Below are 15,860 nucleotides of genomic sequence, written 5' to 3' on the forward strand. Positions count from 1 at the left end.
TGATACGAGTGAGAAAATATATTTAAAAGCAACGTGTTTCGTATCTCAAGCAAAGGCTCTAAAGCACTCTGAAGCCAAAATGCTTAGTACATTTTTTGGTTATTACCCATCATATCTCAGTGTCATCTGTTGCTGCAGTGTCAATGGTGTGCTTTGGGAGTGTTTTTTCATCTGTGCTTGTGGTGTACAAAGGAAATATGTATTGCTGGTCTAGTGCAGTCTAGCACTTTGGCTGATTATTGCACAAAGATGATATTTACTGTAGCATTACAAATGTTTAGACTAACTTTTGCAGTCTTGCATAAAGTGTCACTGTCGTTATAACTTTTAGAATCTAAATAAACTGTAGATGTGATATAAAGCATGTTTGCAATATACATATACATATACCTGTTTTTTTTTTAGAAAAAGAGTCAAAAAACATGAAGTCCCATGTATCCCAGGCCATCTGAGCGCTCACAGAGAAGGCAGTCATGTGATTGTTGGACATATTGAGCCGTGACTCTGAATTCCTGTGTTTAGTCTGTGTTTTACAACCAGCACAAGTCAGAAAATCTGCCTTCAGGAGACTGGACCTGGATTTCTGGTATGTTCAGCTTTGTTTTACAGCATAAAAGAAAACAAATTACTAACCGGTAATTGCTTTTCCTCGAAGCCCATGACGGCACCCATGGAGAGGTCCACCTCCCGCTCCTCTGGACAGGAAACAGTTCACTGGATGCATAAAAGAAGAGACCGCCCCTTCATCGCCAGTTCCTCATCAAGGAATCTTAGAAGCATATCTACAATTAGATTAGTAGAAAAACAATTCTACTAACCTAATATCATATAATATTTCTTATATGACTATATCAATACAAGGTGTCACTAACAGTGTAAGACCAATACATCCAATATTAGGGGGGGGTATTAGGCGGGTGCTGTCATGGGCTTCGAGGAAAAGCAATTACCAGTTAGTAATTTATGTTTTCCCTCTCGCCCTATGACGGCACCCATGGATACTAGAATAGGAATTACACCTAGGGTGGGACCACTGCCTGCAAAAACCCTTCTCCCAAAGATTAAAGCGCAACTATAAAATATTTTGACCATTTAGTTTTAGTTAGCTTAGGTCATGATAAGACTTTTTGCAATATACCTTAATAACCTAAAATGAACAGTTTTTTAAATACATAAGGCTGATTATGCCCTTACAGCTGTGTCTGGCTCTAACTTATTTCTGCATTCCTGCTGGACACGCCCCCTCCCTGAAGATCCGTCCTGAGTGTACAGACTGTGACAGGAGGATCAGATAACAGCCCTGACACACACACACATAAACAAACCCTCCTCCCCACCTCCTAGCAGCACATTCTCCCCCCTCCCCTCACAGAGGTGACTAAGCAGAGCTCAGGGTGTTGTGTGTGAGGAGCAGCGCAGGGGAAGAGCTGGATGGAGGGACAAATACCCAGTGCTTTAACAAGGAGGGACATCCCAGCCATGACTCCAATGTACTGCATGAGGGAGAGTGGGTGAGTCACTGAGGGGAGGACTACAAGTCCCAGCACAACACAGCTGTAGTCCTTCCATAGTACATATAACATTCCCTATCAGATGTCTGCAGCAGGTGCCCCCACCTCCATGGCTGACATTATCCTACAGTGTAATGAGAGCAGATGACTGTATCTAATCCCACTGTGTGTGATACCATCTGCTGGAGCTCTGTATCTAATCTTACATTGTGAGGCTGGGTTCACACTATGTATATTTGAGGCTGTATTTGGTCCTCATGTCATGTCCTCATAGCAACCAAAACCAGGAGTGGATTGAAAACACAGAAAGGCTCTGTTCACATAATGTTGAAACTGAGTGGATGGCCGCCATATAACGGTATATAACTTCCATTATTTCAATACAACAGCCGTTGTTTTAAAATAACAGCACATATTTGCCATTAAATGACGGCCATCCACTTAATTACAACATTATGTGAACAGAGCCTTTCTGTGTTTTCAATCCACTCCTTGTTTTGGTTGCTATATAGCTTCAAACATACAGCCTCAAATATAAGTAGTGTGAACATAGCCTGATACTGTATGCTGGGGCTGTATCTGATCCTGCTATGTGTGATACATCTGCTAAGGTGCTGGTCAGTGGATAGAGGGACGCAGCCAGGGAGATGAGGGATAGGCCACGCCCACTTTGTCTCAGCCAGGAGAAAAATTCATTTATTCTTCTGAGCCAAACAACTGGGGGTATCTCAGCGAGCGTACACACTATCAACGCAGTTTAGGGCTCTTTTTAACAGGTAACACGTGGGCTTTTTATTTGAGGAATTTAATTTTTTGGCTACTGAAATTATAGTTGCGCTTTAAGTCTTCTTGAGAGGATAACTGGAGCCTATAGTGCTTAAAAAAAGGTATGGGGGGAGCTCCATGTAGCGGCTCTGCATATTTGCTCAATAGATACAGAGGCTCTCTCCGCCCAGGATGAGGCTACTGATCGGGTAGAGTGAGCCCCGAACCCTGACGGGACTTTGATACCTGCGGCTAGATAGGCAGAAGAGATGGCGTTCTTAATCTACTTAGTTATCACCTGGGCGGATGCAACCTTCCCTCTATTATTTCCCTGAAAGAGTATTAAAACAGTATTGGAAAGCCTCCACTGTTCTGTGTTTTGTAGATAATGGATAAGACATCTCCTGACATCTAAACAGTGAAACAGAGACTCCCCCCTCATTGGATGGATTGGGACAGAATGAGGGGAGAACCACTTCCTGGGATCTGTGGAAATTAGAAACAACTTTAGGAAGGAAGGCTGGGTCTGGGGATAGTATCACCCTATCTTCTCTGATGGACATATAGGGTTGTTGAATAGAAAAGGCTGATATTCTACCCTCTTGGCAGAGGTAATAGCTAGAAGGCTAATTTTTGAGAAAGGGTCTTAATGGAGAGATCTGATAAGGGTTCAAATGGAGGTTCTGTTAACCGAGAGAGAACTAGATTCAAATCCCATGGTGGGAGTTTAGGCTTAATGGAAGGGAAGATTCTATCTGCCACCCTCATGAACCTCCTAACCTAGGGATGTTCCGCCAGTCTAAAGTCAAAGAGAGCTGAGAGACGAAATCTGGACCCTAATAGTACTAGGACTTAACCTATTATTTAGACCTTCTTGTAGGAAATCTAGCACTACTGGGATGTCTGGTGGAAACAACACATTAATGGGTTTGTTAACAAACCTACAAAATGCTCTCCAAGTTCTAAGGTATATCTCTGATGTAACTCTCTTCTTACTAGCCAGGAGGGTGGTGATGACCTGTTCTGAAAGTCCTCTATCTATGAGGATCTGCCTATCAATAACCATGCTGTCAGGTGGAGGTTCTTGACTTCCGGATGGTAAATCAGACCCTGACTGAGTAGATCCGGAGTCTCTGGCAGTACCCAGGGATCGGTAATGGACATGACCCTCAACCAAGTGAACCACACCCTCCTGGGCCAGAATGGCGCTATCATGATTACCAGAGCTTTGTCCTGCCTGACCTTCCTGAGAACTCTGGGGATCATCCTGAACGGAGGGAAGGCATACAGGAGTTCCTGGTTCCAAGGATGAGCCAGCACATCTATCCCTATCGGGCTGTCTAATGGGCTCAGGGAGAAGAACCTTTCTACCTTCCTGTTAGCTTTGGAAGCGAAGAGATCTACTACTGGATGACCCCATCTGGCACAGATCTGTTGAAACACCTCTGCTGACACTCCACTGCCCCTGGTTTAGTTGGTGTCTGCTTAGGTTATCTGCTTTGATGTTTTCTGACTCTTTTAGATGTAGTGCTGTGAGGGAGGAAAGATGGGGTTCTACCAGTCTGAAGTGAGTGACTCTCATTAGCTCTCTGGATCTTGTGCCCCCTTGGTGATTTATGTACGCTACTACCGAGTTGTCTGTCTGGATCTTTACGTGTCTGTCTTTTAGGAGGGGTACGGCCTGGGATAAAGACATGAAGACTGCTCTTAGCTCTCTGACATTCTGAGACAAGGCAGCTTCCTCTGGCTTCCATAACCCCTGGAGTATGAGGTCTGTTGTGTGAGCTCCCCAGCCCCGAGGATTGGCATCGGTAGTTAGGATGACTTCGTCTGAGCGTACCCAGGGAACCCCCATTTCCAGATTTTCTCTCTGGGTCCACCAATTTAAGGAACGTACTGTCTGTGGAGAGAGAACACATAGAGAGTCTAAGGAGTCTGTAGATCTATCCCACTAAGAGAGGATCTGTGTCTGCAGTGTTCTGGAATGATACTGGGTCCAGGGAACAGCGGGGATGCAGGAGGTCATAAGTCCTTGAACTGACATGGCCTCTCTAAGTGTAGTGCTCTGACTATACATGAGGTGTTCTATTCTAGTCAGTAACTTTACTAGGAGGTAAGAAACATCTCTGAACCAGAGAATCTAGGAAAATACCTAGGAAGTGGCAGGTGTAAGAAGGAATTTTAACTGATTTATCCTCATTTATTTCCCATCCTAGTTTCTTAAAGATGAGTTCCACCTGTGCGACTTGAGACTGTAGAATCTCAGGAGAATCAGCGACCAGGAGAAAATCATCTAAGTATGGAACAATGATAATATCCTGTTCCCTTACATGGGCCATTACTTCTGCCATAACCTTTGTAAAGATTCTGGGAGCCTGGAAGATACCAAAAGGCATGGCCCTGAATTGCAGGTGGAGGAAAGAACCCTTGAACCAAACCGCAACCCTAAGGAATCTCTGGTGTTCTGGGTGTACTGGGATGTGATAGTACGCATCCCTGAGGTCAAGGGTAACCATGGAGCAATCTCTAGAAAGATTCAGAATGGCTGAGGATATAGATTCCATTCTGAATTTTTCATAGGTAAGGAATTTGTTGAGAAGTTTTAAATTAATTATGGTACGAAAAGTACCTTTCGGCTTCCTGACCAGGAAAAGAGTGGAGTAAAAACCTTCTCCCCTCTCTTCCGCCGGTACAGCGACCAATACCTGCTTATCCAAGAGAGATTGCACCTCAAGTTCCATGGCCTGTTGACGCTCGGGGTCCCAGAATTGAGTGGTGAGAAAACTAGTGCCTGGAGGGGACACAAAAGAAATTTTCAAACCATGCTTTATTGTATTTAACCCCTTGCCGCAAAATGACGTTTGGGAAACGTCATGTAAAGCAGGTAGTTCCCGCAACATGACGTTTCCCAAACGTCATGTGTTCCCTGCCTCCCCCCGCTGTCCCGAGGCGAGATCGGGCAGCGGGAGGAGGCTATGTCACATAGCCTCCTCCCGCTGCCTCTGCTCGGAGGGGAGCCGCGCTCCCCCCGGGCAGTTAACCCCATAGACGCCGCGGTCAATGCGACCGCAGCGTCTATGGGGATATGTTTGCATTGGGAGGCGATCGGGCGGCGGGAGGGGGCTGTTGCATGTTGCCTCCTCCCGCCGCCACTACAGATCCTCCCCCGGCAGTTCCCTGTCCCCTCCGGTACTGGCGGATCGCCGCTATTACCGTTATCGCGGCGATCCACCAGTACCGGCGCCGCCGCTGCATTTCATCTCCCCCCACCGTGAATCCACGGTGGGGGGAGATGAAATAAGTATTAATCAGACCTCAGATCAGCCCCCTTGTGGCCGATCACTACCCCCCCCCCCCCTCCCCGGGCGGCCATCAAATCCAAGATGGCCGCCCCCATCGCTGCGAATAAACGATGTTTGTTCGCAGCGATGGAAATAAAAAATGAATGAAAACCCCATGCTCTCCGCCACCGGAGGTAGCGGAGAGCATGGGGCAGTGATCGGGGACCCCCCTGTGGGGTCCCGGAACAGGCGATCGGCGGTATATACTATATACCGCCGATCGCCTGTTCCCAGTGCTGCCCGGCACTTTTTATCCCCTGTCACCATAAATCATTGGTGACAGGGGATAAAAAGTGTCACCGTGCCCCCCCCCCAAGTCGCCCCCCACCCCCCCAGTCACCCCCGTCCCCCAGTCACCCCCCCTTCCCCACATACGTTACCGGATCCTGGAGCTCCGTCCTCCTCGACGTCCTGACTGCTTCTGATGTGCGCATGCGCGTCAGAAGCAGTTAGCTCTGAAAATTTAAAGTGACAGAGACCAATTTGGTCTCTGTCACTAAACTATGATTACTGAGATAGAAAATATCACAGTAATCATAGTAATACAGTGAAAATGAAAGTGAAAAAAGTACAAGTGAAAAAGTGTAAATGTGAAAAAGTGAAAAACATACAAACAAAATAAAACACACTTTTTATTATAGTAATAATTGCGTTTTACTCCCAGATTACCCGTAACCACCGCAGGTTGCCCATATCCGCCCCAGTTTGCCCGTAACCACCGCAGGTTGCCCGTATCCACCCCAGTTTGCCCGTAACCGCCGCAGGTTGCCCGTAAACACGCCAGATTACATGTAACCACCGCACGTTGCCCATAACCACCACATCTTGACCGTAACCACCCCAAATTGCCAGTGACCCCCTCCAGATTGCCCGTAACTACCGCACGCTGCCGCTGACCACCGCACGTTGCCTCTGACCACAGCACGTTGCCCCTGACCACAGCATGCTGCCTCTGACCACCGCACGTTGCCATTGACCACCGCACGCTGCCTCTGACCACCGCACGCTGCCTCTGACCACCACACGCTGCCTCTGACCACCGCACGTTGCCTCTAACCACCGCACGTTGCCTCTAACCACCGCACGTTGCCTCTAACCACCGCACGTTGCCTCTGACCACCGCACGTTGCCTCTGACCACCGCACGTTGCCTCTGACCACCGCACGTTGCCTCTGACCACCGCACGCTGCCTCTGACCACCGCACGTTGCCTCTAACCACCGCACGTTGCCTCTAACCACCGCACGTTGCCTCTAACCACCGCACGTTGCCTCTGACCACCGCACATTGCCTCTGACCACCGCACGTTGCCTCTAATCACCGCACGTTGCCTCTGACCACCGCACGTTGCCTCTGACCACCGCACGTTGCCCCTGACCACCGCACGTTGCCCCTGACCACCGCACGTTGCCCCTGACCACCGCACGTTGCCCCTGACCACCGCAGGTTGCCTCTAACCACCGCACGTTGCCTCTAACCACCGCACAGTGCCCTTAACCACCGCACGTTGCCTCTAACCACCGCACGTTGCCTCTAACCACCGCACGTTGCCCCTGACCACCGCACGTTGCCCCTGACCACCGCACGTTGCCCCTGACCACCGCAGGTTGCCTCTAACCACCGCACGTTGCCTCTAATCACCGCACGTTGCCCCTGACCACTGCAGGTTGCCCCTGACCACCGCAGGTTGCCCCTGACCACCGCAGGTTGCCCCTGACCACCGCAGGTTGCCCCTGACCACCGCACGTTGCCCCTGACCACCGCACGTTGCCTATAACCACCGCACGTTGCCTCTAACCACCCCAAATTGCCAGTGACCCTCTCCAGATTGCCCGTAACCACGCCAGATTACAGGTATCCATCCCAGATTACCTATAAGCACTTCAGTTTATCCGTAACCACCCCACGTTGCCCGTTACCACCCCACATTGCCCGTAACCACCCCGCGTTGCCCGTAACCACCCCATGTTGCCTGTAACCACCCCAGATTCTCTGTAACCACCCCAGGTTGCCCATAACCACCCCAGGTTGCCCGTGACCACCCCAGGTTGCCCGTGACCACCCCAGGTTGCCCGTGACCACCCCAGGTTGCCCGTGACCACCCCACATTACCTGTAATCTAATTTTTTATTGTATTTTAGTAACTGCGCTATTCTAATAACTATTACTAGCTGCGGTTTTGCTCCAGCAAATTGGCGCTCCCTTCCTTCTGAGCCCTGCTGTGTGCCCATACAGTGGTTTATGCCCACATATGGGGTACCGTTTTACTCAGAAGAAGCTGCGTTACAGATTTTGGGGTACGTTTTCTCTCCTGTTCCTCGTGAAATTAAGAAATTTTAAACTAAACGAACATATTATTGGAAAAATTCGAGTTTTTCATTTTTACTGTCTTATTTTGAATACTTTCCTCTAATACCTGTGGGGTCAAACCGCTCACTGCACCCCAAGATGAATTCTTTCAGGGGTGTACTTTCCTAAATGGGGTGACTTTTGCTGGGGTTCTATTCTTCTGACACTACAGGGGCTCTGCAAACGCACCTGGCGCTCAGAAACTTCTTCGGAAAAATCTGCACTGAAAATGCTAATTGGCGCTCCTTCCCTTCTGAGCCCGGCTGTGTGCCCATACAGTGGTTTATGCCCACATATGGGGTACCGTTCTACTCAGGGGAACCTGCGTTACAGATTTGGGCATGCAGCCTCTCCCCTGTTCCTAGTGAAATTGAGAAATTTCAAACTAAACGAACATATTATTGGAAAAATTCTAGTTTTTCAATTTTACTGTCTTATTTTGAATACTTTCCTCTAATACCTTTGGGGTCAAAATGGTCACCACACCCCAAGATGAATTCTTTGAGGGGTGTACTTTCCAAAATGGGGGGACTTTTGGGGGGGTTCTCTTCTGCGGACACTACAGGGGCGCTGCAAACGCACCTGGCGCTCAGAAATTTCTTCAGCAAAATCTGAACTGAAAATGCTAATTGGCGCTCCCTTCTTTCTGAGCCCTCCTGTGTGGCCATGCAGTGGTTTATGCCCACATATGGGGTACCGTTGTATTCAGGAGAACCTTCTTTACAAATTTGGGGGTACTTTTTTTCTCTTGTTCCTCGTGAAATTGAGAAATTTCAAACTAAACAAACATATTATAGGAAAAATTCAAGTTTTTCATTTTTACTATCTAATTTTAAATACTTTCCTCTAATACCTGTGGGGTCAAAATGGTCACCACACCCCAAGATGAATTCTTTGAGGGGTGTACTTTCCAAAATGGGGTGACTTTTGGGGGGTTTCTCTTCTGCGGACACTACAGGGGCGCTGCAAATGCACCTGGCGCTCAGAAACTTCTTCAGCAAAATCTGCATTGAAAAAGCTAATTGGCGCTCCCTTCCTTCTGAGCCCTGCTGTGTGCCCATAGAGTGGTTTACACCCACATATGGGGTACCGTTGTATTCAGGAGAACCTTCTTTACAAATTTTGGGGTACTTTTTTTCTCTTGTTCCTCGTGAAATTGAGAAATTTCAAACTAAACAAACATATTATTGGAAAAATTTGTGTTTTTCATTTTTACTGTCTAATTTTGAATACTTTCCTCTAATACCTGTGGGGTCAAAATGCTCATCCTACCCCAAGATTTCTTTGAGGGGTGTACTTTCGAAAATGGGGTGACTTTTGGGGGGGATTCTATTCTGCGGACACTACAGGGGCTCTGCAAATGCACCTGGCGCTCAGAAACTTCTTCAGCAAAATCTGCATTAAAAAAGCTAATTGGCGCTCCTTTACTTCTGTGCCCGGCTGTGTGCCCATACAGTGGTTTACGCCCACATATGGGGTACCGTTGTATTCAGGAGAACCTGCGTTACAAATTTTGGCATGCTTTTTTTCTCATGTTCCTTTTGAAAATGAGAAACTTTAATCTAAACGTATATATTATTTGAAAATTTAAATTTTCGATTTTTTTACGGCCTAATTGTAAATACTTTCCTCCAGCCCCTGTAGGGTTAAAATGCTCATTATACCCCTAGATTAATTCTTTAAGGTGTCTAGTTTCCAAAATGGGGTCACTTATGGGGGTTTTCAGTATACAAGCCTTCTAAATCCATTTAAAAAAAGAACTGGTCCCTAAAAAAAATCAGTTTTGGAAATTTTCACAAAATGTGATAATTTGCTCATAAATTTCTAAGCCCCGTAACACCCTAAAAAAGTAAAATATGTTTCCCAAATTATGCCAGAATAAAGAGGACATATTGGTAATGTGATTTAGTAACTAATTTATGTGCTATGACTTCCTTTTTTAGAAGCAGAGAATTTCAGAAGTTCATAAAATGCTAAATTTTCAAATTTTTCTTGATATTTTGATGTTTTTCACAAAAAATACACAAAGTAGTGACCAAATTTTGCTACTAATATAAAGTGCCATATGTGACGAAAAAACAATCTCAGAATCGCTAGCATACGTTAAAGCATCACTGAGCTATAAGCGCATAAAGTGAGACAGGTCAGATTTTGAAAAATGAGCCTGGTCATTAAGGCCAAAACAGGCTTTAGAGGCAAGGGGTTAATACATTTGTGCTGGCACACATCTTATCCCACTCCTGACTATATAGTGTAAGGCGACCACCCACCGGGGCCTGGCGTCATTGGGGATTAGGCTTTTTGGCAGAATCAGTAGTGTTAAACAAAAGACCTTTATTTTTTGTAGAGGTCCTCCATTCCCTTCTACCTAAAGAGTCTCCCCTCTGACCACCCCTACCTCTGCCCCTATAATTACTTTTGGGAGGTTGGGGTACAACTGGAAACCCTTTCTTCCTATCAGAAGCCTTCTCAAGGACCACATCAAGGGTGGACCCAAAAAGAAATTCACCCTCACAGGGTACGGCACATAACTTTGCCTTAGATGTAATATCTCCTTTCCAGTCCTTGAGCCAAACTGTACGTCAGAAAATTTGGCGTTTAGCTTCAAGGTATATGCTGAGGCTTCTGATAAGAACTTAGCTGCCCAATCCCACTGTTGGCAGCCCCGTGGATCCCAGCCTCCACGCGCTTTGCCGGCTCTCATCCCACTATCGTTCCCACACTGAAGATGTGCCATAAGCACCTTTCCACTGGCTTCCTGGCCCCTCCCCCCGTTTCCTATCTTGGGCAACCCTGCCTTTCCGATTAGCTTGGAGAACCCGGTCTTCCGAACCTGGTAGCGAGCTGGCGCCTTCCGAGCCTCCGCTTTCCTTCATGGCTCGGCGTGGCAATCCCTTACTGACCTTAGGGACCTTTCTGACCCGGCTCCCCTGGGGTTCTGGAGGGCCCTGCAACTCCACCATTTCCTCTGTTCGCTACCGAACCCTTCTGGTTTTGCTCGCCCCTCCACGTACTTCGAAACCCTCTGCTTGGGCTCTGGCTCACTCAGAAACTCCCTCTCTCTCCTATACACTCTGTTGGGCTCCCCACCGGAACAACCGCCACCCCCCTTTCTCACTGAATGGGAGGAAGACTTAGATATTTCCCTATCGGCGGCTCAGGCTGACAGGGTCCTTCCCGGTACCCACTCCAGTTCCATCTCTTTGCGCCTCCAAGAGGCAGGTTACAAACTACTCTCCCGGTGGTATCGGGTTCCCACTCGACTCCACCGGATATTCCTCCACTGTGCTGGAGAAACTGCGGCGAGGAAGGCACTCTCTTACACACCTTCTGGAGTTGTCCCGTACTGGCACCTTTCTGGAGGGAGGTGTGGCGTATTTCCTCTACTTTCACAGACCGCCAGCTCCCCTTTTCCCCGGCGCTTTTTCTCCTGCATATTGCGGATATCCCTCTCAAGTCCTACCGCCGTTCTGTCCTCTGACACCTGATTAATGCTGCACGAGCCTGTATCCCGGCCCTCTGGCGCCGTCCTGATCCTCCCAGTATAGCAATGTGGATCCAAAAAGTTGAGGATCTCAAACACCTGGAAGACCTTACGGCCCAGTTGCACGGACACAACGCAAAGTTTTTTCAGACGTGGTTCTACTGGGACCAATTCACCGAGACGGATGAGTACAGGACCCTGCTGGCTCAGTGAGGAGCGGCCCTGCCTGTCCCCCTCCCCCCCTCCCTACCCTCTTATTCGTTCTGCTTTCTCTTCCTCACCTTCACTCTCTATCCTAGTGGTCTCCTCTAGTGGTTCCCTTTTGGGGCCCCCGCCAGAGCAGCTGTATGCCCCGGGCGCTCTGTCCCCCAGGCACGAACTCCCCCATAGGGAGTTGTGAGGTGTAAAGTGCCTCTTTATATCCATACATATAAGATGTTTCTGTTGTTGTGGTTTCAATGAGTTCCTTCTCTCAATAACACTGTTCCGCCCTAAGGGGTGTGGTCTACACTGCTGTTTTTTTTTTTTCTTTTTATGTGAAATGCTTGGAAAAATTAATAAAATTGAGAGAAAAAAAAAAAAAAAGAACTTAGCTGCCTGACAGTGGGGATAGCAGCCAATAACTCTTCCTTAGGGGCATCCTCCTTAATTTTAGTGGTCAGTTCATCAATCCAAATGTCCATAGACCTAGCTACAGATGTGGCCGCAACGAGAGGCTTAAAAGAGGCAGTAGCTGCTTCCTAACCTTTTTTGAGGTAAAACTTCTGCTCTTTTGTCCATAGGATCTTTTAGAGTAGCAGAGTCTTCAAAAGGTAGGACCCCTCTCTTAGAAATTTTCACTAAAGGTGTGTCAACTTTAGGGGCTCTATCCCAAACAGCTGTCTCCTCCTCATTGAAGGGATATTCTGTGTTTCATTGCTCTTGGCACAAAAGTTTCTGTCTGGGTTATTCCACTCTTGATTAATCAGGTCCTTAATAGTATGATGAATCGGGAATGCCTTTTTCTTCTTTGGGGTAAGACCCTGAAACATTCGGTCTTGTACGGTCTTGGACACAGGACTGTCCTCTAACTCCATAGTGCGTCTAACTGCACTAACTAGTGGATCAACCTCCTTTACGTTAGAAACAGAAGGTTCAGAATGGTGAGATTCATTATCGACTTCAACTACTTCACCAAAGTCCTCTGTCTCTGACACGGGATCCTCCTCATCCACTTCAGTACTGGGGCCGGGTATAGGGTCAGACCTGGAGAATTCTCCCGTTTCCACGGGGACTAGGGTCTGCGAGGGAAGGGATGATTTAATTTCCCCTCTAATAAGTTCCCTAATGTCTTTCATGAAGGATGGTGTTTCTTCCTCCAGGATTCTATTGCGACAGGAGCTACATAATGTTTAATTGTGACTGCTGGGCTTTCTGTCACACACAGGACATTCTCTGGTCCTAGTACAGGATGTCTTTGGTGCCTACAAGAAAACATATAAACTATATGTACACACATACCTGAAACATAATTAATATGTGAGGGTACCAAGTTAGCCCCTGTCATACCGGGTTAGTCTCAGAAGGGGCTTCAGGGTTATCTGCGCGCTCCTCCATATTGGAAGTAGATATATCTGCAGAGTTTGCAGCCAGAGCGTGCTGTATGCAGAGATTGGCAGCCGGGAACGTGCTGAAGAGATGCAGAGTGCACAGCAAGAAGCCTGGTGGAATACCTGCTCAGCGTGGACGCCATCCTCGATGACTGCTGGGCTACTTTTGAACTCTGCGCCAAGGAATGGCTGGCTCCTCCCCCTCCACCACGCGCCAGCACACCCTCTCCAGACCGCCAAGGGATAGGCTCACCTAACAGGCCCAAGCCTGTGGTCTGGAAAGACACGGCCCCGCCGGAACCCCTCCCCGGAAGCAGTAACCACGTGCATGCCGCCGCACGTCCCGCAACCCGGAAGTGCCGATGCCTGGACCACGCGCTTACCGGAGGACACCGACCGCTGATCCGGAGAGCCAGGGAGGATCTGGAGGTCGTCCTTCTGACAGGTGCTGGGGGAGAGAGTCAGTCTTAGCAGCTGCTCCTGTGGAAGACTTACGCCGTCAGGATGCCGGCAGTAAGTAAAGACGGTTGCCCCATTCCCCTCTTCTTATGTCGGATCCCTGGGAGAACCACCTCCTGCTCCAAAGGACAGGAAACAGAACCGGCGATGAAGGGGCGGTCTCTTCTTTTATGGATCCAGTGAACTGTTTCCTGTCCAGAGGAGCGGGAGGTGGACCTCTCCATGGGTGCCGTCATAGGGCGAGAGGGAAAAATAATGAATGTTTATTGCCAACTTGCTTCATATCACATCTACTGTTGATTTAGATGTTTAAAGTTATGACAGTGATGCTTTAAGGCCCTACTAGTTCATGCGATCATCGGTCGTTATGGCCAATAATCGCTTGGTGTAATAGCTACTGTTAAAAGGCAACGATCAGCCAACATGCAAGATGTCAGCTGGTTCTTGTCTTTCGACATGTTGAAAAATTTGTGAACGATAACGACGGTCTTCTGGCCATCACTCCTCGTAATAGAAGCAGAGGCAACAGACTGCTGCCATCTCCTATAGGCTCCCCGACAAGACCGTCCTGCAGCTTCCCATGGACCACCCCCTCCCCACTTACCTGCTTGCGATCAGTGCATGTAAAACCGCCGGTAGCGAGTGGGGAACGAGGAGCAAGCGAGCGCTGATTTTACAGCTCATCGCTCACTTGCTCCTCCTGATCGGCTCGTGTAATAGGGCCTTTAGTCATTACAGATAACAATTTCCATGTTATTGAAACATTTGTCAAATCTTATGCATACATCAATAAATTATTTTACCATCATTTTCTTTTTAAGGCCTTCTGTAAAATTTTCAAAAGATGAAATGAAGTTGCCCTCTGTAATGTCCGATTCATGAGAATCTGAATTAAAGACATCATCTTCCATTTCGGCTGAAGCTCTCACTGCACAGACATTAACGCAAGATGTTAGGATTCTTCAGGAATTTATCTACCACAAAGACTGAATCGATATTACCGATTTATCAGTATGAAGTTGTCAGAAGTCACATCTTCAAGAACAGGGCAGGTTCATTTACTTTTTCAAGTTAAAATTTGTCAACTGAAGCAGTAATTTACGTTCAGTAGTCAATAGAGATGTGCATAACTCGAGAATACTTGCATCGCTGGCAGGATATGGCTGTATCCATCTTTTCCAGGATTACCTAAGGCTGCATCCAACTTCCGCCACCGATAATTAAATACCGAGCAATCCTAATTAAACATGCTCAAGTCACACTCATTTTTAGTATTGAACTAATATAGGTTACCTTCATCCTTTGTCCACAAAGATGTCTAAAAGATAAATGAGATAGGGGAAACCTGATCACCATTACTTACCAGGCCGGGATTCTTCTGACGCGGATACCATCTCGCTGCTCGATTACTATGGGCTCTAGCAGCCCTTAGAATCGAACAGCAGAATAAAGGATACAATGAAGTATGTACATACTACATTGATCCCTATGAGGAATCAGTTTCCTGTACAATAAAATAAACATATTTGCTATCACCATGTGCGTAATCACCCAAACTATTAAATTATCTCATTCCTGATCCTACGCAGTAAATGGTGTAAGCGCAAAATTGCTGATTTTTAGTCACATCAAATCCAGAACTGAAAAATAATAAAAAGTTAATGCAAATGCAAGCAAGCTACCGGTAGAAAGTACAGATCATGGTGCAAAAAAAACACCTCACATAGTCCCATAGACCAAAAAATAAAAGCGTTATAAGGATAGTAATATAACAGTTTTAAGAATTTTGTTAAAAAAAAAAAAAAAAAAAAAGTTAAATTTTATTTTTTAAAATCTTGAAGTAAAATAAAAGTTATACAAGTTGCAAATTTTTGTAATCGTACTGCTTTGAGGAACATAAATAACATGTCAATTTTACCATAGGGCAAACAGCGTAAACACAAAACACCACATAGCAAATAATTTTTCCCATGGTTCGCAGCATATCTTATGGAAAAATTAAGTCTGTAGTTACAAAGTACAATTGGTGTCGCAAAAAATAAGGGCTCATGTGGGTCTGTAGGTAAAAAAAAATACAAGCGCTATGGCTTTATAGACGCAATGAGGGAAAAAAAACGAAAGCGCAGAAGCGAAAATTGGCCCGGTCCTTAACCCCTAGACGACCCATGACGTACAGTTACATCAAGGGTCGGCTGGTGACAGACATCCATGATGTAACTGTATGTCATGGGTCTCTGGAGCGGAGTGCGCTTCATAGCAGGTGGGGGCCAGCTGCAGTCAGCAGCCGGGCCCTCACTGTTAATGACAGGCTGCACCAATCATGCTGCAGCCTGTCATTAATCCTTTAAGCACCACGGCTGTGG

The 15,860-nt window shown here is 47.0% G+C and overlaps 1 protein-coding gene across 7 annotated transcripts in view; it reads right to left on the reverse strand.

The window, feature by feature from the left end:
• Positions 1 to 15,860, reverse strand: part of SYCP2L (synaptonemal complex protein 2 like) — a 209,361-nt gene that overhangs the window by 12,926 nt on the left and 180,575 nt on the right. For all 7 annotated transcript variants that reach the window (XM_069958020.1, XM_069958018.1, XM_069958016.1 and 4 more), the window contains one exon: positions 14,301 to 14,425. In XM_069958020.1, coding sequence (XP_069814121.1) covers positions 14,301 to 14,425 — 125 coding nt within the window. The remainder of the gene's footprint in view (positions 1 to 14,300; positions 14,426 to 15,860) is intronic.

This window comes from Dendropsophus ebraccatus, chromosome 2 (assembly GCF_027789765.1).
Source record: "Dendropsophus ebraccatus isolate aDenEbr1 chromosome 2, aDenEbr1.pat, whole genome shotgun sequence".
NCBI classification, from domain to species: Eukaryota; Metazoa; Chordata; class Amphibia; order Anura; family Hylidae; genus Dendropsophus; species Dendropsophus ebraccatus.